Source organism: Neopsephotus bourkii, unplaced genomic scaffold (genome assembly GCF_033783945.1).
Source record: "Neopsephotus bourkii isolate Nb327-2 ecotype Australia unplaced genomic scaffold, CSIRO-AGI_Nbou_v1 NB_1637, whole genome shotgun sequence".
Taxonomy (NCBI): Eukaryota; Metazoa; Chordata; class Aves; order Psittaciformes; family Psittacidae; genus Neopsephotus; species Neopsephotus bourkii.
In genome coordinates this window covers 4,077,500-4,104,771 of record NW_026902112.1, presented here as the reverse complement: position 1 = coordinate 4,104,771, position 27,272 = coordinate 4,077,500, and the positions used below count along the sequence as shown (strand labels likewise).

The 27,272-nt window shown below is 37.4% G+C and overlaps 1 protein-coding gene across 3 annotated transcripts in view; it reads left to right on the top strand.

Annotated features, from left to right (window-relative positions):
• The window catches only part of ASAP1 (ArfGAP with SH3 domain, ankyrin repeat and PH domain 1), a 145,699-nt gene that overhangs the window by 73,037 nt on the left and 45,390 nt on the right, over positions 1-27,272 (top strand). For all 3 annotated transcript variants that reach the window (XM_061374290.1, XM_061374293.1, XM_061374291.1), the window contains 12 exons: positions 315-387; positions 9,418-9,563; positions 11,886-11,960; positions 12,312-12,361; positions 14,413-14,542; positions 15,276-15,361; positions 16,122-16,197; positions 17,012-17,098; positions 23,183-23,283; positions 23,695-23,764; positions 24,776-24,863; positions 25,390-25,438. In XM_061374290.1, coding sequence (XP_061230274.1) covers positions 315-387; positions 9,418-9,563; positions 11,886-11,960; positions 12,312-12,361; positions 14,413-14,542; positions 15,276-15,361; positions 16,122-16,197; positions 17,012-17,098; positions 23,183-23,283; positions 23,695-23,764; positions 24,776-24,863; positions 25,390-25,438 — 1,031 coding nt within the window. The remainder of the gene's footprint in view (positions 1-314; positions 388-9,417; positions 9,564-11,885; positions 11,961-12,311; positions 12,362-14,412; positions 14,543-15,275; positions 15,362-16,121; positions 16,198-17,011; positions 17,099-23,182; positions 23,284-23,694; positions 23,765-24,775; positions 24,864-25,389; positions 25,439-27,272) is intronic.

The window sequence follows — 27,272 nt, the reverse complement described above, 5'->3', positions numbered from 1 at the left end:
ACTGGAGGGCTATGGAAGCATCTGCTAACTATTTTTTGGTTTGTTTTTTAATATAATTTGAATAAATGTTTTGTCCCTTGCAAAGCTGACATAGTGTTTGCCTTTCAGCACTGTCACTGGTGCTCTGCTGTGCTGCCAGAGCACTTTCAAATCAGTTCTTTAATTAGTCCTGAAGGGGTTGAATGACCTCGGACCCTCCTGCAGGCTGGATATGTTGTATTGGCAGTTGTTTCCAGCCTGTGAAACCATTTTTTTGGTGTTCTGTGGATTGCTGAAGTAAATATTGAAAGTTTATTTATTTCTTGCTATTGTAGGCATTGGATCAAGACAGAACTGCTCTACAGAAGGTGAAAAAATCTGTGAAAGCAATATATAATTCGGGGCAAGGTAAGACGTTGCTTTTAGTTTCACATGAGAACCTAAGGATTTGATTTCCAGTTTGAGAAGTGTCTTGCAATTTATCCTGTTGAAGTGTGTAGCAGGAGAGATGCTTATCTGCTTAGAAGTGTTTGGACGTAGAAACATTTTGCTTCTGATTATACACCATATATATGTGCTTTCCAGTTCTTAAACCCTCAAATTCCTTCTCGAAGGCCTCTGGGAGGATTCCCATGGATAAATTTTCCTGCTGTGATGATATTTCAACCAGTTACCTCCAGCTAGAATGGTGACAACAGAGTATTCTAGACTGTGTTTATGGAGAGCGCTTCTAAGAGATACAAGAGTGAGAACTTGCTAAAAGGTTTAAAAAATAAAAGGAAATATCTATAGGTAGATGTATTTTGTTTAAACACGTGCTCTCCGCTTGTGACATGAACAATAAAAATTATATATTTCCTCTCCTACCTAAAATAGTGGAGATTTGTCATTATGTTGTTTGTTCGAAGACAGTGTTTTATTGGAGCTGTAGAAATAATTCTGTGGGAGGATAGGTGGCTGGAATATGAATTGATGATCCATTTGAGTTCAGTAACAAGTCATGATCAAGCACAGATCAAAGTACAAATTAGGTTTTGGAGATGTTATAAAGCCTACCTGGCTTCTACCTCTGCTTCTCTTAAGGTCTAAACACTGTGCCAAAGGCAGATATGGTATCAGAGCTGTACACCTTGTAATAACCATCTGGCTGTAAATACTGAACTTTATAAAAGCCCAGTTTATATTCCCTAGCAATAGTACTAGTTTAGCAAGCATTTCCCTTATGCAGAGCCACTTCTGAGTGGTATTAGTTCTGTGTAATTCTGTGTGTTGTCCCATTAACTTGTGGTTATGGAAGTGTGGGAGTGTTTTAATGTATGGTGGGGTCCTAACTTTTCTGCCAATCACTAATACTGTTGCTCTACTAGCATCATGTTTTAATTAGCTTTTCTTTAATTTCAGTTGATGATGAATGTTTTCCCAATAGACTGTGAAGCCTGATACAAAGTGAGATTTCTTTTTGGTAGGGTGGATATTTTAGTTCTCTGCTTATAGAAGTACTCAGATGCTCAAAGTAGCTTTTCTATTTTGGAAGTGCCTACTTACTGGATTTCAAACCTAGTGAAAACTGCAGAACACATGAAAAGTGTTCTGCCTAGTTTGAAATACAGAAATGATACTAGGCATTTTAGCTATCATTTGATTTGAGCCTCATAATAAAAGTAATACTGTTTTCAATGCCTGTAAGTAGGCCATGCTATGACATGAATCATTCACATGAAGTAAAAGCAATAGAAGTTTGGTTAATGGTTTTAATTGGCTGCCTCTATACTTCAAAAGGACCAGAGATAGTCAGGTAGCTGAGTTTTTGTTTGTTTCAGGTTTAATTATTTCCTTTTTTTGACAAGTCTGGTTTCAAAGGTACAAGTCAGTATTATTTCCACTGGGTAAAGCAAGCACTATGGACAATACTCTAGCTCCCTCTACAGAATGCTGTTGGTGATAGGCTACCTTATAACGGGGAAAGATGTGCACAGGACACAGTCATACAGTAATTGAGAAACATGAACTAGTGTTAGTAAAAGCAAGACTGAAAGCATGTGTTACGTGTGTGAAACCTTTTTTAGTATAAAGTAACTGAATTAAAACTCAAACTCATTTTGCCTGTAAGCCAGCTATTTTCTTATGCTTCAGTGATGAAAGTGGCTTTTGATGTTTAACTTCAGTTAAACCATACTAAAACCAGCTGTAAAATGCATTGCTGTTTTTCAGTTCAAGAAGGAATTGACTATTTTTGTATTTCAAAAGAAGGCCTCTAACCACAGTTTGAGATCTCAGAACTGGAATTTGTTTCACAAATTTGTTTGCCAGAAGGTGAGGCCATATTTAAACTACTGGAGTAGGAAATGTCTTTTTAAAAACTCCCCTGCTTTCAGAACTCAGCTGGGCTGGTGAGAAGTAGTTATCCAGAGGCAATAGAAATTCTTCTCTCTTCAGTTCAGTAATCCAATTCATACTCCTACAAAAAATCATAGGTAGGATTTTTGGGGCTATATTAGTGGGGGGTTTGGGTTTGTTTTTTTGCCTGGAGTTACATGGCATTCACACATTGCAGTATCTCATACAGAATTCTTCGGAAAGCCCTAGCTCTGTGGTGTGTTGGTTCATTCCTCTTCGTTGCTGAATGATGGATCACAAGGGACTCTCTTATGTTACAAAGAGAGCTTAAATGTCCCCCAAATACTTTCTGCTTTTTTGTGTACGTCATTCACCCATTTGTCAGATTTAGACCTTCTGCAGTGGAAAGGAAAACGTACCAGCCCAGAAATGTGGAAATCCCTTAGAAAAGTCCCATCCCTTTTTCCCAATCTGAAAGTACTGTTTATGAAATCCAGTAAGAGACACAAATTGGTGCCTGTTTCTCACCAGTTCCCCCTTATCTGCGTTGCTGTTTACTTCAGGCATGATAGATTGCATCTGTAAGCAGGAACACATCTTACGTGAGTGGTGCTTGAACTTCATGGAGAATCTGTTCTGACTGGCTTTCCCATAACATTTGGATTGAATTGAAGCAGCCGTGGATTGCACAATTAGTTTTGTTGTAGATTTTCAATAGCTCCTTTTCATTACTTCCCTGGTATAACTCCCAAATATAGCCAAAAGAATTTACACAATAGAGAAATAAAACCATAAAACTCCATGCAAGCCCCACAGTACTGAGCTGGATCAGCTCAGTCCACATGGCCTCCTGCAGTGATCAACAGCAGATGCTTGAGCAAGTAGAACAGTGCAAAGAGGGGAGTATATTTTTATAAGTTAATTATTTTCAAACACTTTCTCAGCTCACAGTGAATCCGAAGGCCAGGAATTACCAGAGTCATGACACATACCATGATGCTGGGTACTTGTTAGCAGACCTGTGCAGTTCATTGTGTCTAAAGAATTTAAATTCATGGAAATCTTTATCATTCATAGTCTTGCATCAGCCCTGTTAAATGCTCTCTTGCTAAGTGGTGCTGATCATGCTCCTCAGGCCTTAAGTCCTTTGATGAGAAGACTGGCCCTATCCATGTCTTAAAGCATTGGCCTCAGGCCCACCACAATGACACAGCTGATGTGAAATTGAGGGACTTGTTCTGAGGCATGAGGGTTTGTAGGGGGCTTGGAAGTGCCAAAGCTCACTCGAGTAGTGACAGAGGACTTCTTGGTGGATGAGTCAAGACTTGATTCAGTCCCATCCATCCTATCTCTTGAAATAGGTTTTTGAATTGAATTGTTTCCATAATCACCCACAATAGCTTTCTTTTTGAGGTTAATGGTTGGGGATTTTTTTTTTTTTTTGTTACAGAAACTGTGTTTAATCATCCTTACTCTCCTCCAAGGCAGCATTGACTTTTCAAAAACAGGGTGGAAGAGTGAATTTCAGGCAACAGAGCAGGAACTGCATACAGTCTTATGGGTTTAAGCACACAAGGGTGATGCTTCTATGTTGCTCTACTGCATGCTGTATTTTTACTAATTTCTGATGTTCAGCTTTGTTTTGCTTGATATTGAATGTCAAGATGATATAACTCCAGACCCTTTCTTTATAATGTCTAGTTACACAATTGTTTCTTGAAGTTAGGAGTGTTTTCCCTCACATGTTACCCTGCCTAACACACATGTTCACGCACTGGCCATTCAGTGTGGGATTCCATATCTTATTTGGGAGCCGTCCAGATGTGAGCCTGTTGCTCTAGACTCTGTGCACAAGTAATGCATGTATGTAGAGATTTCTAGGGTGAGATACACTGGACTGCCTCTGCGTTTACAGCAAGATGAGCTGAGCTGTAATTTTTCCTGTGTTGAATGTAAGGAGAAGGGGTAGACCCGCAGCTCCTATATGGGTACCTTTGTTATAGGGGTCTGTGTTTGGACAGATTAATGTCACCTTTAAGGTCAGCTTTTGTTTTTGTTCCCTGAATAATTTTTAGTATTGTATGGAAAAGAACAACAAAGTTTATCACTATCAATCTTACTTCGTAACTCATATATTGTAAAGTGATGTGGGCCTTGTCACTGTTTCATACAGGATTTCACTGGTGACCTCCCTCTGTTGAGAAACTGAATTCTTTATTCTTCCCTTTCCCCCACCACATCTTTTTGGCCCCTTTCCTCTGTGTGAGGTTTATCCCTCTTAGCTGAATCCTTTTTACTGTTTTGGTGGGGAACAGACCTTCTCAGAAATCCAGGCAGATCATTTAATGTGGATTTCTTGCCCTCATGTGTTCAGGGATCCATTGGATGGGGGTAGTTGGTTCTTTAAGTAAATATTTACTTTTATAAAACCTGTGTTCGTTCAGCATTTTGTATTCATCTACATGTCTACCAATGCTGTTCTGCACTGTAGTTTCTACAAGTTGCCTGAGGAATATGTAAGCATTACTGCTCTGTTGGTGAATACTGGAATTCTCCGTTTCCTCTGGAGTTCTTATTAAAAAATAACCCTTACATTTGCTTCTCGTTCTCCCTGTAGTATAGAGGCTGTTATAAATAAGATGCTTCACTTTACAACAATACAGTTTGCCTGTTGTATTCTTCTGTGTGTGGGTCTGAGTGACTTGCCATTACCCATTTTGTCAGCTTTTATGAATTCTACTGTGAGCACTTGGGTTTGGTATAAATCCTCTGAAAGAGAGTTGAAAGAAAATCCTTCCATGAGGACTTCCCAAGCGTGTCAGCAATGAACACAGGTACAAAAAGAAGTCATTTACCTTCCTGGGCTGGTTATCTCTCTGCTTTACATGGTCTAGAGAACCTTGCAGACGCCCTGAGACACTCCTTGCACTGTGAATCTTTGAGAGAGGCTTTTGTTACTTTTCCTTTCAGCAATGTCAGTCCAAAAGACATTATTTTTATCAATGCCAGATAAGAATATGGTGCTCAGATACACTTTTTCATTTCTATTACTTTTTCATTACATTTCACCTTTGTGAAGGATGAAATGAAAACGGATGCAAACTTCTTTTGCCATCCTTTTTAACCTTGCCAGCATGCTTACTTTTCCTAAAGTCTTTCGGAGTCTTCTTTCATTCATAAATGCAGCTTGGCTCTGACCTTGCTTGTTTTTCCTGCAGCTACCCTTGGAATAAAGCCATTTTATGAAGTGCAACATAAAAATAGCTTCAAGGTGATCAGGATTCTGAATAATTATATTATTAGTATTATTATTAAGTGTTTGCAGAGTAATATATATGAACAAAACTCTTAGATAAAGGAGACTTTAAGGCTTGAGTTTTAGTGCTATGTTTTCTAGATCCACTATATAAAGGCTGTTCTTTAGCCTCTCTTCACAGTATTTTTTCTTCAGTTTCCTTACTTAATGTGCACAATTAGACATGAATTTCACTGGGTTCTGAAGCATATTCTAAATTCTGGTAATTATTTAATGGGAAATAAGCATAGCACTTAATGAATGTTGTGAGTTTCAGTAAAAGAGTTCAAATTCTTTGTATGCCTTGGAAATCCTGTTTGAGCCTTCTGTCTTCGTCCTGGGAAAAATTTTACCTCAAGTTGACTTTAGGCATAGACAGCTTCAGGTGACTGCATGGGGCAGCAGAACAAGGTGGGATTCAGCCCTGGGAGTCCTTAAGCCCTGGGTGCTTGGGGCTCAGAGTAGGTGCGCTCCCTGCTTCTGGTGAGTACTGCTGTGCAGCAACAGGCTGCTGTAAGCTGCTAAGGCTGCCATTCTTCCTCACTTGCTTGGATCTGCATCTTCAGATGTCTTTGTATTATTTCCTCTTAACATGTAATCCTCAGTATACAGGTTATAGCATGGAAGTATGGGATGCCACAACATTGCTGCACAATGCACCCTACCAGGGTTTTCTCAAAGGTAAATCCTGTGCTGGCTGTTTCTCAGAGGTGACGGTGAGGATTATGAAAAAGATGCATATGTAAGGAAGAAATTCCTCACTATGAGGGTGATGAGGCACTTGAAAAGGTTGCACTGAGAAGCTGAGGCTGCCCCATCCCTGGTAGTATTCAAGGCCAGGCTGGATAGGGCTTTGAGCAACCTCGTCTAGTGGAAAGTGTCCCTGCCTGGGCAGGGGGTTGGAACTGAATGAGCTTTAAGGTCCCTTCTAACCCAAACCAGTCTGTGGTTCTGTGATCTTTCAGATCAGAAATTACCATTGCTGTGTCTGGTCCAGTGTGTGGCTTTATGCTACATCTGCTATTCTGTAGTGAGGTTCTAACCATGGACTCACGTACTGGATGCCCTACCAGATCCTGTTGGGTAGTGATTAGTGAGGCCCCTGTCCCTGCCTATATTTGTTTTGAAGGGAGTGGGTGTAGAGACTTAGTTGTCCATGGTCCTGGCACCTCTCAGGGAGCTGCTGAAGGAGGAGAATGTCTCTCTGGGGAAGCTGTTTTGTTTTCATCATAGTACTGAGCTTTGTTTACGGTATTGAGAAGACATGAACTGGTTGTAGAAGACAAACATTGTCTTTTGTATGTACTGCTGTCAGTATCATGCCTCCCTCTCTAGGATTATTAGAGTCCTTCCTACAGTACATGTATGTGAGGAAGTAAACATGCATGTTACAGCTTTCTCTTTGCAAAGAAAATCCTACTGGGATACTAGGAAGTTGTTTCTATGTTTGCATGAGGCACTCATGTAAGTACAGGGAGATTAAAGCATGTTCTTTGCTCTAAGCGTGTTGGCTTGCCTATGTTGCATTTTAGCACATGCTACGTTGCTGATTTAGTTTTTCATGTGTCTGCCTTTAAGGTCAAGTAGGGAACAACCTTACCTCTTCAACAGAAAGTTTTTTGCTCTCCTTTGACAAGGTTTACAGTGATAGCTATGTAAAAAATGGAAATCTATTATTCTTACACAGTACTTGAATGTTGTGTGTGCGGTAACTACAGAATATTCCTTTTACGTCATAATCAAAGCCTCATGTCTAGGTTTAGGTGATTTGCAATCTGGGATTCTTGAGAATTTCCTATGTATTGTTCCAGGACAATGATCCGCTCCCTGCTTCCTCTTTCTGATGGGGAATGTTTTTGCCTTTCCACAGATAAAAGAAGCAGTCCTTGTCTTCAGCTCTTTTTCAGTCTTTCTACGAAATCACTTTTGAAAATACTCTGTGAAGCGACATAGTGCTTAAAATCAAAATGCTGAGAGTCGTGGGGTTAGAAGGGCTTCACAGGCAAGGATAGGGGTTTCATCATCTGGCAGACTTCTTCCTGACCTTATTCCATTCTCCTTCCTTTTCTTTCAGCACTGTTGGGTACATTTGAGCTTTATTATCTCAGGACTGCATAAGCCAAAGCTCCTTCCTAGATAAAGTCTTCTGTGGATATTTATGCAACAGCTTTTACGTCAAAACAAAAGGCAGATTTTATTATTATATAGTGGTTTCCTTGGATTTAATGTTAAGCCACTGGATTAAAACCGTATGGTTTTTGAACAGTTTCATTTAAAAGCATACTGCTTGAATTACAATTCCATATTAACATGTGATTAAATATTTGGCATTTTGGAAACCTCAGTGTTAATGTCTGGAACTTGTCGGATATGTGGGGTTTGGGCTTGGTTTTGGATAAATAAATATTGCAAATTTTTTTTTGTCATCTTACAGATTTTCACTAGATTTTGTTGGAGCTTTAGTGCATTGTTATTTTGAGTACCCATAATACCTTAAAAATTGCGATTGCTTAACTGTACTTTGGCTCTTGGTTAATGTCAAAGTAGATTCATGTATTGCAGGGCATTACCCACAAGCCTTGTTTGAAACTTATGTCTTCAGTTTTCTTTCCCCCATTCCTTGTAAATCAGATGCTCTCAAGCAATATGACAGCTTGAAGAATATAAAACTTGTTGGTTTGTCGTAAAAACATGGTACCTATTGGCAACTATTTTCTCTTTCTTCCCCCTGTCATTACAGACATAATCTAGTTCAGTAGCTCTGTGGTTTTGTATTTGTGGCTGGCAGGAAAAAAAACCCAACAACATAGTAAGACTAGGAAACTCATTAAAGGGAAATGTTAATTTAATTAATATCACCAATATTCCTCTAAGAGATGGAGGTATGTCCCCAGGGGCTGCAGTGGCAAACTTTCTATTTAAAGATACTAAATCGAAATAAGAGAAAATATGCAAACAGATGCCAGAAAGGAAATTAATAGAAGCGGGAAAAGCATTTTGGGCACAGTGGTTTCTAATTCAGAACTTCCTTCAGCCTTGAGTTAAGGATTTTTTGCTTCCTTTCTCTGATTTAAATTTCATCATCTTGTTCTGACCTCTCTGTGCATGCAGTTTGTCATTAATACTGAAGCAAGTCTTTGGCGATGTACTGCAACACATTGCATCCTCTGTGGTAGCTCTGGTTTACAAAACACTTAAAAAGGGAATATTTGTCTCTAAGATGTTACGTGTCGCAGTCAGATTCAGACTTGGTCTCCTTTTATATCTGATACTACTGACTTTTTCTGTTCTGTAAGTGCCTACATTACAATTAAAAGTAGTTTGCATTACAGTAGGACAGGACAAGGGGTAAGAGGTTAAAACTTAAACAGGGTAAGTTTAGATTGGATATAAGGAAGAAATTCTTTCCTGTTAGCATGGTAAGGCACTGGAATAGGTTGCCCAAGGAAGCTGTGAATGCTCCATCCCTGGCAGTGTTCAAAGTCAGGTTGGACGAAGCCTTGGGTGACATGGTTTATTGTGAGGAGTCCCTGCCCATGGCAGGGGGGTTGGAACCTGATGATCTTAAGGTCCTTTCCACCCCTAACTATTCTATGATTCAAGGAAATTCCTGTGTAGCTCACAAAATGAGCACATATACTTAGTTTGATTGACCTTTGCTTGATCTTATTACTTTATAGATAACTACAGAGCTTTTATCCTTGATGTGCTACACATTCAAGTTGCTGATTTAAAAGACATACCTGCCTATTTGTAAATTCTTTTCAATATTAAAATGATTGTTTTTGGCTTTTTCTTCTTTTCAGATCATGTCCAAAATGAAGAAAACTATGCACAAGTATTAGATAAATTTGGAAGTAATTTTTTAAGTCGGGATAATCCAGATCTTGGCACAGCTTTTGTAAAGTTTTCCACGCTTACGAAAGAATTATCAACGCTGCTGAAGAACCTGGTGAGGACTTTCATACTTCATTAGGTTTTTTCCATTGTCAACACTGGTCTAGGTTTTCAACATTTTCGGGGTGTCCCATCTCCTTTCCTGTTCCATGTTTCATTCTTTCTGCAGTAATTCATTATAATAGTGCATTAAAAAGCTGTTCGAAGATTGCATATGTGAAAATGACTGCGTCGGTATCTTTAAATTGATCTAGATGAGGTTTGGGAAGAACATTGGGAGTGCTTGCAGATGACTTGTTTTCTTCTGAAATTCTACATGGTGCTTGGCTTTTTCCAAGTGCTTAAGGCTTGTTCTTCCCACCTCCCTTTTCTCTAAATGTCCTCAGCTAATCTTTGTGCACCAATTATCTTCTGTTCACATCCCTCCTTGCCAAATTATCATGTGTTTCCATCTGTTAAAGCCTTTTCCCATATTTTGCTCTAGATATGACTGTTTTGCTTTATCAGACATGTTTCCAATTCATTTCAGCTACTGTTTTATCAAATCTTCAACAATGTAATAAACAATTCAAAAATCTTGCCATATTGGAGTAAGATACTACTATTTAGATGGGATTTTTATTTTGGCTAGCTGGCTATTGTTCAGTAATTTCAAGACAAGTATTAATGGCTTGAATTGGTTATCCTTAATGGATACACTTGCAAAAATGAAAAAAGCTGGAGTAACGTTCATGCCTTTTGACTACTGTTTTTCAAAATTCACATTTGAGATATGAACTTCAGTTTAGCTTAAGTGGAAACAGATTTAAATGGTTGAGAATGAAAACAACAATAGCTGTTCCTCAGTCAGTGTATTAACAAAGTAGAAAGCTTAATCACTTGTAGGCTTAATATTGATAATTCTTTTCCTTCTCTGATAAAACTGACGTTGCAATGGAGTTGTTGGTTGTGATGCATTGAGACAAAAACCCAACAGGGGGCAAATTGCAGAAAGGAATAATCCTCTAAAATTCCCTGGCTCCTTTTATTTCCGTCATGAAATAATATTGTGTGGGGGTCATGCAAATGATTAAGCTCTGTAGAAAGAAAAACAGAATCTAGCTCTTCAAATAGAATCAAAGCTTAGACTATATGCTACAAACTCCTTAATGAGGTCAGGTGAAGAAAAAAGATCTTTTGGGGTTTTAATCACTAAAAGTGATGGTTGCTTTTTTAAAATCAATATTTGAGCATTAGTTGTTGCAACAAAGGAGAAATTTTTATGTGCATGTATTTAAAATTGCATAATGTCACTTGAAAATGGAATATTGAATTTTTCATACATGGCTTTTGGATATACATGGGGTTTGTGACTGGAACTTTACACCTGAAGAACCTTTTTGAATGGTCATTTATATATCATCATCTGTGTGAATTGTCTATTTTACAGAGTCCCTTAAAATCAGTTTCGTTGACTAAACTATGCTCAGAAGACATTATAGGAGAGGGGAGCTGGGCCATACATACAGTGGATTAGAAAAACCAATGTAACACTTCCCTACTTCGGTTTACAAGCAGAGGATGCAGTATTTTGCAGCCTTCCTATTGTTCTCCCTGTCCTTCTTTAGCAAGGAATAGGAGAATTCATTGAGTATTTGGGGGAGAAATGAAGGGATGAAGTAGGAGAGGCAACAGACTTCTCATTAGACTGGGATAATACTGATACACACATCTTTGCTGTGATCATGACCCTTTGAGAGCCATCCACCCCATATGTGCTCAGATAGGATCACAGCAGTGGGGTTTCCTAAGCTCAGGTTGGCAAAGACAAATGGAACATATCCAGAGATATGTAATCAAACAGGCATGGACTTAATGGAGTGAAATTTAAACTCTGAGTTTAAGGAGATGCCAGATTTCCACACTGGACAGGGAAAGGAACAGTCTTTGCAACTGGCTGGGAATAATCAAAGAGCTGGTGACTCTCTTTGCTCCTTTTGTTTGAGGCTGAATTAACATGCGCCTTGCGTGTTGTCTGCCTGTAGCACAGCAGGTCCTTGCTTTTTCCTCAGGAGGCTATAAGAAACATTTGTTCCAAAACCTCATTTGCTTCCTAAATAATTAAGCAGTGTTCAAATGTTTGCTTCAATACCGGAGATTACCTTGAGGTACTTTCAGAACTTTGCTTATATGCTAGTTTTAAGTTATTACCCTATATAATAGAGATTAAACATAATGCTTCTATGTCTGTTTCTGAATGTTTAGTGATTCTTCCCAGACTTGAATTTACTGTTAATTAGACATCTTGAGGTGATTGCAACTTCGTTCTGGGCAGGAGTTTGATAAGATCACAATAAATCTTTTTTGAACTATAACAGTATAATGTTTTTCTCTTTAGCTCCAAGGTTTAAGCCACAATGTTATTTTCACTTTGGATTCTCTCTTAAAAGGAGACCTAAAAGGTGTTAAAGGGGTAAGTGTTGAAAACTTTATTTAAGGACATGGTTTCAGGTTCAGCTGCCTTGTGACTTTTTTTCATTCATCCAGGAGAGTATTTCTTACATTGGCAGCCATTCATATGTATGTAACCCAAAGAGCAAATTAAAAATTGCCTGGACTCTGATGCTGCTTTAGAATTTTATTGTAAGTGCGTGTCTTAACATGCCCAGGAAAGCAGCACTTTACAAGATTCAAAAATAACGTTTTCCAAATGCTGCCTGAAAAGTCCTAAAAGAAAACAGGATTTTTTGTTGCTGTTTTTAACTTAGTATCTAGTAAGTATAATGGCAAAGCTTTACAAATGCTGCTTTTTCTGTTTTCTAAGGACCTCAAAAAACCTTTTGACAAAGCCTGGAAGGATTATGAAACCAAATTGTAAGTATTTTTCTCCCTTACCCCCATTCCCTCCTCTTCCCAAACCATGTGCTGTATCTGTGGATATGAATGTGAACATGAGCAAGGCATCTCCTCTGTGGGTCTCTCTTCTGCACTAATAGAGAATATTTTAGCTGCTTTATGAAGTAGTAAAGAACATACTTAATGCACAGATACTGAACATGGTAAAAGGAATTGTGGAGATTTCAGGTGATGTTTACACATGACCACATGCATAAAATACATCTATAATAAAAAGTGAGATTTATGTGTTGTCCTGTATTGCAGAGCTGCATTTTTGAGACAAGAGTTTTAGTGGAGCTGGTGTGACTTTTGAAATATCTGTGGCCTTAAAAAATATTTTCTTTCTATAATACCTGTCTTTTCTGGGTAAAAGATGATTTATAAAAATAGAAGGTTGGAAACCAGTAGTATCGTAATTGCAGAACTGTTAGTGGAATGGTTCAGAATGGTCTCAAGGAAGTGAAGGGCAGGTGCTTTATCAGAATTCAAGAGCCCTCACGAGTTAATTCATATTTTGTATTCTTTCATTTATTTCCCTTTTTAATCCTATTATTAGTTTTGTCTCATTTGTCTATAACCAAAGGGGGGCATTGGGGGTGGAAGCTATGAAAGAAAAAGTCAGGCCACTAAGAAGTGCTGCAGTATTTCTTATCAGCATAATAAATGTTTCTTACCTCCTTATAGTAACCCTTGCCTTCAAAATTCATTGCAATGCTAAAACCTTTTGAATAGCTGCACTGGGAATGAGGTTATTACTAATCTAAGGCAAAAAGGAGATTCCTGTAGCAAAATTGCATCATTGTACTCAGCTGAGCATTCAGGCTTCCGTGCAGAGTTGGTGGGTTTATTCCTTTTCAGTTTAGTACTTACAGATACTGCGTATTTGGCAAAAATATTAAGTTATTATTATTTATAATTAGTTATTGTCCATTATAGACTGCAAACTGGTTTAAAGCAAGAAGTTATTTCTGCCTCTCAAATTGCTGTATGTAAAATCAGGGATGTCTTTGCAGCCTGTTTATACCAAATGCCAGTAAACAAAACTTAAGAGACAGAGGTATCTCATACAGACACAATACATGGAATCGTGTGTGGAATTTGGTTCTGAATGTGAAAAGGTTACAGAAAGATGCCTGCTGTCTTGTTGCTGTTGTATTTTTTTTTTCTTTCTTGTGAGCAGATTTTACTTAGCCCAAGCAGATGTCCCTTAATTCTCTTAGAGAACTCCATTTTCCAGGATTCATTCCAGACCAAATACTGGGTCAAATTCCAAGACTCAGTGCTGAAAAATGCTTTATGCTATGTGCAAACATTATGTCCGTCTTAGTTGGAGAAAAGCAGAGTTCCCAACCAAATAAATTAATCCTATTAATCCTAGGTACATTAGGGCAGCCCCAGTGCAAAGCTCTAACTGGAGTCTCAGGATTGTATTTTAGTTCCATACTTACATTTCAGTATTTCAGAATTTCAGCGTTGGCTTTCTCTGAAAATGTAATGATTGGAAGTCCTGTCATTTACCATGGGTGGTAAGCTTCATGGGCTGCCTTATTGGTTTTCTTAATCCCTGCCTTTGAGCATGAAACATACATTCGATTAATTTATTCTGCCATTTTCCTGCCAAGTCAGTAGTTTCTTTATATTCATGCTTTACACTGAAGTATATAGAGATGAAAGCTATGGAGCACATCATATAGAAAGAGTGAGATTTTAGTTTTACTCCTCCCTTCCTACCAAGCAGCACACAAACCAGAGAACAGAACTGAAGGAGAGAAGGGCAGCTTCATGGCTCTATTACTTCTAGACACCTATGATAGATAGATAGATAGATAGATAGATAGATAGATAGATAGATAGATAGATAGATAGATAGATAGTATATACATAGATAGGATTTGGTATCATAGAGGAACTTAATCTTCAAAATGGCTTCTGTAATATTTCTCGATTTGTTATTTTTTTCCTAAATAATACAAGGTCACATGTTAGTAGAAGAAATCCTTTAAAATGTTTTCTAATTAAAATTTCAGCACGAAAATTGAAAAGGAAAAAAGAGAACATGCAAAACAGCATGGGATGATAAGAACTGAAATAACAGGAGCTGAGATAGCAGAGGAAATGGAGAAGGAAAGGCGACTATTTCAGCTACAGATGTGTGAAGTAAGAAGCAAGTTCCAGCTTTTATGACACCATAATTTTAAAGTACCTTGTGGGCCCTTTTACTTAAAGGGGATGAAACCTAATTTGTTGTTTAATGGGGTGGAGGGAGGCAATGATCTCAAAGTCACACAGTACAGCAATATAAAGATAATTCTTTTAGCAACTGTACAAAACTTGGCTTCCTTTTGGTTTATTCCTTTCTTGTTAGATTATTATGCTAAGGTTGTGCTAAAACTATGCTATGGAAATATTTATTTTTTAAGGTTTATGGTTGAGCCATTCAGGAAGTTTTTTTGATCTCTTTCTTCCAACACACTTTCTGAAGGCTTTTAAAATTTCCATTGACGTTATGAATGATAGTGATACGTTAGTTCCATAAAGCTGCTTTTTATATTAATAGTTCTGTATATTACATTTTAGTTATGAGTACTTTATTGCATAGTATTTACATTTTTAGAATATGCCAGTAATGGCTGCATTTTAAAAGGGACATCTTAAGACTATTGTAAAAGGTGAAATTTTTTCCTGAATCTGTTGCATGTGTTTGAAGTGTTGGAATTTCTTGGAATGGCCGAATAAACTGCTAAACTGTGGTGGACTTGGTGGCTTATGAGTCAGCACACAGCTTAAACACAGAGATAGTTCATCCATTGAGCAAATGGTGTTTTATTGATTAAAAACTGTTGAAGATTGTGAGGAGTAATAACCAACGTGTTTTTCACTGTCTGTACAGTATCTTATTAAGGTTAATGAAATAAAGACAAAAAAGGGTGTGGACCTTCTGCAGAACCTGATTAAGTATTACCATGCACAATGCAAGTAAGTGTACGGCTTTCAAGCTTTAGTTACTATTTCCTTTTTTACATATATGTTTGTTTCATTTTGTTTTGACTTTGCTTTGGTTGCATGAAGAATTTCTGTATCATAATCATAATCTACCAGATGTCTGCACCTTCATCTTACTGTAGTCAGTCAGTAGAGAGTATGAGAGTGAGTGACTGGGGGAGTGATACAGAAAGGAGCCAAGGGAAAACCTCACATGTTGCATACAGGATTAATTTTGGTTCATGAGGCATAGATCTAGAAAGTAATTTTAGAAATAGCTTCTTTATTCTATCTATTAGTTTTTAGAGTTTATGTAAAATTTAAAACCATTGTAACAGCCAGTGATTTCTTTCAAATTCCTTGATGTGAAAATGTCAAGTTGCAGCTTTGTCAAAAGTAGAACCACAGAAGCAAATGTACAGGAACTTAGGTTAAATACAGGAAAATGGTTTTAGAAATGGCAAAGGGGGAAACATGTTGACTAGCAGGGATAAAACTAATCTAAACTATATTCTTCCTAATTTGATAATTGTTAAAGTCACCGTAGTATATCTCCACTCCTGAAAGGTATTATAGTTTAAAAAGACTAGGAAGGCTGGTTTTGCTGGGGGTTTGTTGTTGGCTTGTTTATGAACACGGAGGAGCTGGATCAGTTTTATTGGGTTTTGTTTGGTATTTTTTTTCCCAAGACAATCCACTTTGTGTTACAAATTATACATATTCCTTGATAAATCACGGGTATTTTTCAATATAGTTTCTTCCAGGATGGCTTGAAAACAGCTGATAAACTTAAACAATATATTGAAAAGTTGGCTGCTGACCTGTATAATGTAAGTTTCCTTATAAGTAATTTCATGTCTGAAAACTGGAATATTTTGTTTATATAAATACATTGTAGATGTGACTGTAAGGGTGTATATTTCATTTGTATCTTAAAAATGCAAAGTGTGTTCTTTGAATATAGCTGGAAAAAACATCTTGTCTATCTTAAGCTTTCTATTCTGTTTTTACCATTTTTTAGGAAAAATAGCTTTCATTCTATTACTAATTTAATGTTGCATTAAAATAAAACCAGTTCAGAGTCTGAATTGGATTACATTGTTAGCACCGATTTTAGCTACCTCTTAAATTTCTAAAAACCAAACTGCCTGATGAGAGCACTGCAGTTTTTAAGTGAATTAACTTGTGATGTTCATTTAAGGCAAGTAATAATGTGGAATCAAAACCCGCTTGTCACCCAAGTGCTTTTGTATTCTATAATCACAATTATAATAATCCCATTTGCTATTGTAGTTTGTGGCTAAATTAAACTGTATTTTCATTCCTTAATTCATCTGTCAAGCTTATTGGAGTTATTTAGTTAATATTTCAGAAACTAATTTAGTTGCATTAGATACAGTGAGCCATTAAAGCATCATGGAACACAGCATGCAGAGTACATTCATTTTAGCTTGCTTTTCAAGTAATGTGTGAATAGAATGTGAACACAGAAGAATGGACTAGTCCATGGAAATAATCTCAGATATTACAAAAGCACGGGGTAGTTGAGCTTGTTTTTTAGGACATCTAAACCAGTACACTGCAATATGCAAAAGAAATGAAAGTTACAGCCAAAAAGCATATAATGGCAATCTCTTTCCATAGATAAAGCAGACACAAGATGAAGAAAAGAAACAACTTACTGCCCTTCGTGATTTGATAAAATCTTCTCTGCAGCTTGATCAGAAGGAGGTATATCATTTAGACACATTATTCTCAGAGATAATGTGAATTTATGAATTATGTCTTCAAAATTGGTTTAATTTGTGTACTTACTGGTTCAGAAGAGTTGGACTTTGAACATTATGGCAAACCTAGTACTTAGAATGTTCAACTATATATCAACAGATAATAATTTTAGATTAATTTTGTGTTTCCATTTTGTGTGTAAAGAAATTGTTCCTTTTTGTGTAATTTTTTTAGTGCACTTTTTTAATGTACTGCAAGAATAGTTGTAATGGGTCAGATAAATTCTTCATCTAGCCTAGGATCATGTCCTTGATATGATAAAGAATGAGTGTTCAGGAAAAAATACAGATGGGTTGAATGCACACTTCTTTGTTCTGTCCTGCCATCCCCAGCCAGAGCGTGTCCAGGATATTCCTGACCTATGTGATCCTGACTAAGCCACAGTTACATGTGGTTTCCGTGTTGCTATTCATCTGCCAACTCATGTGGATTTTGTGCTGCTGTTCTGCTTCCCAAATGCCTTTTGCTAATACTGGACTGTAAGGAAGAAAATCTGTATGTTAACCAGATAGCAGTGGCTGAGTCAGGGCACTTAAAAATACATCCTCAGTTGCACTGGTATCAGAGGGAAAGGGCAATATGCAATGTGCATTGCAGCTGTACTGGAATACTCGTTTTGAACTAGGAGATAATGTACATCCCAGCTTTTACCTGAGATAATAACGTGACTTTTTCCAAATCATAGTGCCTGAGAGTCAGAAATACTGAATATGCCATGGTAAAGCTGAGTGTTGGGGAGGGGGAGGGCTTTCCTTTAGGAAAAGATTTCTTTACGTAAGAGAAAACTGAACATAGGGTAAGCAAACATTAGCATTTGTTGGGTGTCTGCTCAGCTGATTAAATATTTATAATAATGATTCATATTTAATAATAATTAAACATTAAACAGATGCCATTTTGCTGCATATATATGATCATCCACATATCTGATGGGTCAGCTGATACCAAATATACACAAAACTGTAATTTGCAACCAAAGGTACTGCATCAGCCAAGTTTCTGACAGCAATCACTAATGGATTCTTAGAGTAAAATGAATACCCTCCCATTAGTAGTTTGACTGTCTTTGCAGTCTCTTCACCACCCAGTGGATTTCCTGTTTTTGAATGTGTGCAGTTCCTTTTTGAAGCAGTGTAAATGGTCACCTTCTGTTAACTGCTGTGTCTTACCCACCAGTACATGATGTGTGGAAAAGTCGTAACATTGACTTGCTTTTTGACCAGTGCTTAGAGCAGAGAGGGTGGTGTATGTAATTTAATCAGCTTTCAAGCTATAACCATATAATCCTGGTTTTGAATCTTAATAGTCAACTCGTAGTATCTCGCTTTTCCCTTCTGCATTGCTTTGCATTTGTTATGCTGATCTTCACTTCTGCTTATTGTCAAGTTTATTGTCTTGAGGTCTTTGAGAAATTCTTGTCAGCCTTTGTTGGGGAGCCTGAATAATTTAATACCATCTAGCAAACTTTGGCAGTTGACTGTTCACCCTTTTCCAAATTGTTTTAGTGTTACACACCAGATGTGCTGGCACAGCTTTCTGTGAAACTCAATTGTTTGTTTCCTGCTTCTTAGGTCATCTGAGGGCTTTTCTCTTGTCCTGTAGCAATGTAATTCTTTACCTTCTGTAAGGAACATTAAGTGCCCACTGAAAGCCCAGGTACACTGTATGAGTCTGATGCCTCTTTCTAAATTCCTTCAGAGAACTCCAGGACATTTTTGAGACATAACTACTATGTACAAAAGCTGCACTGGTATTTCCAGTGTATTTAATACTAAATGCACTCTTAAAAGTAGTTCTTGTTAATCTTCCTTATGTGGTGTGAAGGTTACTAAATCTTTCCTAGGATTCTTTTGGAACTTATTCATAAGTAGGCCTTTACTAACCAGGACAAGTAATTATTTGTATGGGCTTTCCTGTAATTTAGTAGGTAGCACATTGTGATTATGGCTTGAAGGTGGAATTACAATTAATAGGGAATGACTGAGTAGTTCCTTATAGTGTGTTGGTATGGGGTTTTTTTAATTCTTTTGAATACTTGCCTATGTGTGCTTTCGTAATGTAGATGTACATTATATAGCAAATAAACCTTAGCCAGAAGGCTGTTCCTTTCCCTGCACTTTTAATCACTTCATTATGAAGGAAAGCACAGCCTTATCCTGAACTGTCCATGGTTTTCAGAATTTCTTTGTCACAAATGATGACAAGAGCACTACAGCACACCTTTGAATAGATACCAATTTATTGTAGGCCTGCCAGTTCTATCTAGTACTCAGTTTCCCCGTATCTTATATTCTACAGTTTTTCCTAGTGCTCTGCTTGGTACTTCTTTTCCTTCCATCTGTGCATATGAACCTACTAGATGTCTTCCATAATACTTGCAGAGCTTCCCATACATGCGTTACATTTGTAGTCTCCCCAGTATCTAAATCACTCTGAATGTAATTGCTCATTCTCCATCCTCATCCCCAAAAGTGGAACAGAGAACATTAAATTTCAAGAGCTATTTGGAAATTCTAAAGGGTTTTTATGAATCAATTCTCAACAAACAGAACAAGACCTCCTTTGTTCTCATGTACCTTTTTTTTCCACAAGCTGATTATCTGGGAAGCAAATTAAAAACCACCTCCTTCTCTCCTGTCTGTAGAGTAAGTTCAAGCTCTTGTGTAATCAACCAGCTCTTGCAAATAAAGTAGGACAAGCGGGTTATTCTTTGGTGCTGTGTATTGTACATACATGGCTGCATACAGGACAGCTCAAGTTGCTCATAGAGTATTATGAGGTGGAATACCTAAATGAAATACGTGTCTAAATTTCACAATTTGACTTGTTTAATTTTTATGTTTTAAGTTAGGTTTCCTTCCACCAAAACAGCATAATTGTATTTCATTTAGTTTTGTAATAAAGTAGCTTCAGAAGCCTCACCAGAATAAACTATGCAACTTTTTTAATACCGTAGGCAAACCGTAGGACTCCTGAAAAACATGTGTTTACATGTATGTTAGCTATGTAAAAAACTTAGTGTTTGGCTTGAAAGGAATTGAAACGTGTCCTAGAAGAACAAGGAGCAATATTGTGATTCTCAGATATTCAGACAAATCAGGAGAGAGAGTGAGATCTGCTGTAATGAAAGAATCTGTTTTGGATAAAATAACCATTTGATCACATGGATGTTCAAGTGTCTGTTTCAAAATCAACGTGATGACTTTCATGAGTTCCATGAGTCAGAACAGAATGATGCTGGCAGATACTGAGGAGGTTGATAAAACAATATCTCTGTTGCTTAGGTATTCAGTGTTTGAATCCTGAAATAGCTTGACAGTAGTCATTACTCCTTTGCTAAGTGGCAATGAAACTTGACTCAGGGCCTGAATTTCACCAGTTACTTCGCCATCATTGTGCATATCTGAATCTTCAAATATGTGAAGTTGGGCTTTATTATGGTGACAGATGGCCTGGTTGATTGTGATTAAGAATACATTTCCCCCCTTATATTTAGTGCATTATAATCTCACAGTTGGAAAATTTATGGATTAATGGAAATATCAAAGAATATGAAATGAAGGGGATTTTCTCTGGTGGATTTGTAAGGATTCAGAAGTACTCTTATCAAAAATTGCTTTGGCAGGGGAACAATTTGAAATACTAAAAATGAGGCCCTGTTGGTGTGTTGCTTTAAGTCTCTTTTGCCCCTTTGTGCAAGACAAGGAAGCTGAAACTAGTGATTTCTGTCCAAACGAAATTCCCCGACCCTCAACCTCTTTGGAGTTGCCATTAGATAAGTGAGAGCTCCTGCCCATCCCAGGCTGACCTGCTGTCCCAGATGACAAATGATTCCTGTATAGCTGTTAAATCTGTTATTAGGATGCTTTTGAGTTTAGAATAACATGTATGGAAAAACTACTCCTCAGCCCCCATCCTTTCATTCAGGAAAAACACTAATGTACTAAAACCCTACACTTGCTCAAGGTCTTATAATGCAACTCCTGTTTCACTCTTGCATGCATTGAAGGTGTTTATTTAGCATTACGGACATCTGTAATGCTCATGTACATTGTTCTGCAGACCTGTCCCTCCCTTGCTGAAATCTCTGCCATTACCTGGCTCTTTGAAAATCACATCGTAGCAGTCTTTGAATCTTAGGTTGTGCTGAAGTGCTAGAGCTGTAGCATTGCTGTGTGAAGTACAATTTACGGTGGCTCTGTTACCTGCAATGTCTCTTGTGGCTGCTGCCTACTGTCTCGGAATTCATTTAGGGCAGTTTCTGTGCAAGAATTACCTGACTTTGTAAAATGACTATGGTTTATAGTTTTGGGGGGAAATATTTTAAGGAGCACTAATATAACTTCAATTGTATGAAATATTTATTTTGCATGTTGAAGAGTGCTTATACATCTAAGAAGCTGAAATATTAAAGGAAACCAGGCCTTAAATACAGGCTTCTATTCCCTATTTTTGTATGCTAATTATTGGTACACATGTAAATTAACAGCTCTAAGCTGAATGTAGCTAGTGTTTCGAATCATGTTTCATGTCTGTTTTCTTGATTCTTTCTTTGTGTTTTGATATCTTTCCTCAAATGTCTGTCTGATGGACTCCTTGGAACAGGACTTATATCTCATTTCCTTCTTTCCTAAGCTAATACAAATAGGAGGTTTGAAATACACTTGTAATAAAAAAGCTGCTTATTGTGGCAGCGTAAACATGGCACATTGCACACAGCCATTGTGCTGCTTCCAGCAACAGCTGCCAGTTTTACCAAACACTTCTCTCAGCAACCATTATGAATTTGTTACCAAATGAAAAAACAGTTGTAAGGACACTGAATAAAATAGGAGGGAGTAATCTTCAGTATATATTGATTATGGCAATTGTAAGAAACTGCTTTGAGAGAGAAAAGGTTATTGCCAAGGGAGTAATGGAACTTCTTTTCATGTTTTTGTGGGATTTTGTCAGATATTTTGCAGATAAATGTGTCACAGCTATATTTAAAACTGTGTCAATGTGTCCTTAATGGTACCTTCTTATATACACTTGCAAAAATTTAAAAGCCAACTTTGGGCCTGATCTTTTTCAATGGAAGGAAATTCAGAATTGGCTGCGGTTTGGTGGAGGATGCAGTCTAGCTATCACTTTAGACAATTTAAATGTATTGAAGAGTGGAAGACATTTAGTAAGAATTGCTCCTTCAGTCATCTTAGTTGCTTTTTAATCCGATGTCATATATGCAAGGTTGCACAGATTCTATTATGATGTTTTGTTACTTGATGAGAAAAGGCACCAGTGTGCCTAAGAGTAATTTTTGCCTTCTTTCTAGTACTGCTGTTAGAAAGGGGAATAACCATTTTACTAGATATGAGGACTATACAATTTATGTTCAAGGAACATGGTTTTAAAATAAAATAATAATTCTTGTTTTAAATTATTTGCTTTCTCTTCCCTCTGTTCCTTTTGCCTTTCGTGATCGAAGTCTAGGAGAGTAAGTCAATGTTTTAATGAACTTTGGGGGATTTGTTTTTGCTGATGAGCTTATAACAAGTTAATCTGTTTCACTCAATTGTTTCACTAGATCAGGCCAAAAGCAGGTGACTTAATGCACTAAACATCATGATTTATATGCATATTTTTAATTGGATTAAAAACCCCAGTGATGATTAGTATTTGGTTCTGGCTTATAGATGTGTTTTTCTGTATATATGCATGCTATATTCTGTTGCTTTCTTTTTGCAATTTTATCTTAGCATTTTACTCTTTAAGATTATACAGTATTTCTGAATTTTAAGTCATTATTTTGAGATGAATATTTGCCTAATGAAGTAACTGAATCTTGAACATGCAGTTAGTTCAGGATCAAGTGACGTAAAAGCAAGCTCTCCTATGCATGTAAACTCCTACATGCTGTAGGAGTTCTCTTTAAATCTTCATGAATTTGTGGAGTTGTGGTAGAGAAATAAAATAAAAAAGGCTTAAAGTTAGGAAAACTTACTGTGCATGTCAGGAAACATTAATGGTGTTTTTTCTCTTTTTTAGGATTCACAGAGCAGGCAAGGAGGATATAGTATGCATCAGCTGCAGGGGAATAAGGAATATGGTAGTGAGAAGAAAGGTTATCTTTTAAAGAAGAGTGATGGGTATGTTCTTGGAGCACATTGTACATAGTGAGAACTCGTACCATGTTTATGCACTGATTTTATTGTTTTCTGCTGTGGGTGCTTAAGGCACATTCTTTTAAGTGCCACAAGTACTCAAGAATTTCACAGCTCAAATCTGAAGACAGATCTGACTTGCATATGGTAAATGCAAAAAGCATGTCAAGCAATCATAAAAAGCAAAAGTCATTGAAAAGAAAGCTATTGTCTATGAGTCTCTGCAAAATGATTAAGACCTGACATAAACTTCTGATTTGCTTTTGGTGAGGCATTTAGTAAGATTCTGACTGCATCTGTTTGTTTCTCAAGGCTAATCTCAAAATGTCGATGGGATGAACATGCGTTTTGAAGTCATGTCTAGTTACCGAATTTGTTGTTGATGTTATTCTTTAGGTTAAGGAAAGTATGGCAAAGAAGAAAGTGCACTGTTAAAAATGGAATTCTTACCATATCACATGCAACGGTAAGTTATTTTTATGCCTTTTTATGAAAATAGTCTAATATTACAAAAAATATGCCATTTTTGCTTCTGACTGTTGAAGTTCTGTGGATTGCCAGAAGCTGGAGACAGATGTATGGAAGTACTGTTCCACTTGCTCTGTTGAATTCTTTGCTAATTGTCTGCTGCTGACCTCTAGTAAGAACTTCAGATTAAATGGTAACAGGTACATCTGTTCTTACTACACCTTTAAGATATGGGATGCGATTCAGCTGAATAGAGTGAAGTGGCTGCAGTGTAGCTGTCTGCATCAGAGCAAGATCCTGCGGGCACCTCTCCCAGCCACTGGCGAGAGCTGGTCAATGCAGTCAAAGGAATCTGGGTAGATTTGATCAAATGTCTTGTTATAAACTCAGTTTTGGCTGTTGGCTGTACTGGAAGACCAATAATTAGCTCATAAGTAGATGTCATAGATGTTTTATTCCTACATAGGATGTTAACTGTTTAAAACATTTTAATGACTGCACATTCATTTTGTAAAAGAAATTAAAATTGTTCAACTAATCAGTGAGAAAATGAGGCTAAAGGCTGGTTTGAAGTTAATTTCAAAACTTCCTCTGGGCTGCACGAAGTGAACTCTTCTTTAGCCTTCCAAAATGTCTTCAGTTCTTTCCCCCACTGTTGTAGCTTATGACAGTTGATTTAATACTTGCTGTAATGAAAAATTGTGTAATAGTTTTACCATTGGTTTATGAAATACAAGTAAACCTTCAGTATTAGCATACTCTAAATTTAGGTTTATTCCTTTAATTCCTTTCAAATAGTCAGAAAGAGTTTCTGTGAAGATTTTAGGTTTGTTTAGATTTAGCAATCTGTCCATTCTGAGAAGCCAGGTCAGACAAAGTCATGCAGGTCTCAAGCATGTACATATATGCATGCCCACACTTTAAATTAATATCACATATACCTGCTCCCAGAAAAGGAAAATAATCCTAAATCAAGACATTTTAAAAGTAAAATAAGTTTTCTTTTCAGTCCAACAGGCAACCAGCTAAACTGAATTTATTGACCTGCCAGGTGAAGCCAAACGCTGAAGATAAGAAGTCTTTTGATCTAATATCACGTATGTAGCAATTTTAGTAGTGCTTTGCACTGTTATTGCCAAATGCATTATTGCCAAAAATGTCATTATAAGATAGTTTGAGTATAAATAAGGCTATAGTTCAAAATTCAGGTCTGTATCCGGATACATGCAGTGCTTCATAAGTGTGCAGATCTCTTCAGTTTTGAAGATGGGTTCAATGGACAAATGAATCAAAGATGTTTTGTGTGTGATATCAATACTGTTTGTTTGTGACAAGGTTTTGCTTCAAAAGGGCAAAATTTGACTCATGCTTATTTTTCGTGTTTCTAAACATAACACTTTTGAAATATGTACATAAATCAAAATTCACTTATTCTACCTTTCTCTGTTTTTACTTTTCCCTTGGAATCGTTATCCATAGCTACAAATAAAGTATTAATGTTGCTTCTTAATTGCAATTGCTCTTCAAGGCTTTGGTTGCCAAGTAGGTTTTAGTAACCTACTAAATATGTAGCTATTTTAGAATGTATTGTACCAAATGAAAATATGTATTTACTCATTTCAGATAACAGAACATACCACTTTCAAGCAGAAGATGAACAGGAATACGTAGCGTAAGAACACTTCTAATTTTTTTAGTATGTTTTGCCATTAGGGCTATATAAAAATAACACCTAACAGTAGAAATACATTTCTCAGTTAATCATAGAGTCATAGAAAGGTTTAGGTTGGAGAGGACCTTAAGATCATCTAGTTCCAACCACCAGTAATGCAGAAGTTGTGCCTACGGTTGTAAATCTGTAAATGTAAACTATTTTGTGCCCACTACGGGGATCTTTGAAAACCTTGTAACACTAAAAGCAAAACAAAATCCAACCAACCAAACCCCCATTTAGGTGTGTACCCTGCCAGCATGTGGTTTGTGTGCAGTTGCTTGGCAGATCCAGTAGATCAGGTTACTAAGGGGCAAATTAAATGTTTTCTAATTGCTCTTAAGCCTTCTGTGTCAACCTCTGTTTTTGCAGTTACTACTTTTCCTTCTGATCTCACCTTTTCCTTTAAATTAAAAATGATAAATAGAGAAAAGGTCTCCATATAACACAAAGGTGACGCATCTTTTGTACAGTAGGCCTAGAAATAAACAGACCTGTGAGATTTGTGTACTTCAGAATCCAGTAAATTGCTTCATTAATGTGTTTCCAACCAGATTATTCCCTTTAAAACAGTCTTTCTTCCTGCTGGAACAGAACTACTTCTTGCCTGAGAACTATGTACTATGTACTACTTTCTTTCCTCCTGAATATTTCTCTCTGTTATCAAACATGAGTTGTGCAGGAAGTTACAAGCTCATCACCTGACAGCTCTAGAGAAGAAAGCAGCAAGCCTGAGCCTTCCAGGCTGCCTCATTCTTCAGGCCTATTGTGCTCTTTTGTTACATGCCAGATTCTAATAGAAGATGGTGTTGCTCCATGTGTATTTTAAAGGAGCAAGGAATGCTGATAGGGTATTTCAGTTTGGTAGCGTTGGGAGGTAGTGGCATTGACAGTTCAACGCTAGGAGACATGGGTAAAATGAGGAGGCTGGGAAATTCTTTGCTTCCAGAGTCTCCCACAACTTTATGCTGGCTCTTTGAGTGCAAGGCTGACCTGCTAGTCATGCTTAATGCAGTCATTCTGGACCTTAATTATTCCAGTAATGTTCTCAGTCAAGAAGAAAACACTGTTATTTCTGATCAGTAATGGATTTGGTGAGTCATAAGGTTTTGTGTCTCTGCCATAAATTAGTTTTTACTAATTTGTTGATTTAAAAGGTCAAGCGTTTTGTTTAACGCATGAGCAAGGTGGGGAGAATACATTAGTGATGTACTTCTGATTGGCAGGTCTATCAGTTCAGTTTAGCTAGCTCTGTTGGCCTGTTTTGAAATTCCAGGCTGGTTTTGTTTCCCGTTAAAAGCATAGTTTCCATTTTTTTACCACTGAATTCTGGTTTATCACTTCAAAGGCCAGTGGCTGAAAAAATAGCTTGTACTGGAATACAGAATCATAGAGTATCTCAAGTTGGAAGGCACCCATCAGGATCATCAAGTCCGACTCATTGCTCCTCACAGGACTTCCCCAAAACTAAACCATATGACTGAGAGCATCATCTAGATGCTCCTTGAGCTCTGAGTTTCAGTGCTGTGACTGTGTCCCTGGGTGCCAGCCTGTTCCAGTGACTAACCACCCTCTCGGTGAAGAACCTTTTTCTGATGTCCCATTTGAACTTCCCCTAGTGCAGCTTCATCTCATTTCTTTGTCTCCTACCCCTGCTCACCAGAGATAGGAGATCAGCTCCTCCTCTCTGCAGCTGCATGATGAAGGTGTCGACTGCGATGAAGGCACCCCTCAGCCTTCTCTTCCCCAGGCTGAACAAACCAGGTGACCTCAGCTGCTTCTCCAGAGTCTTGCC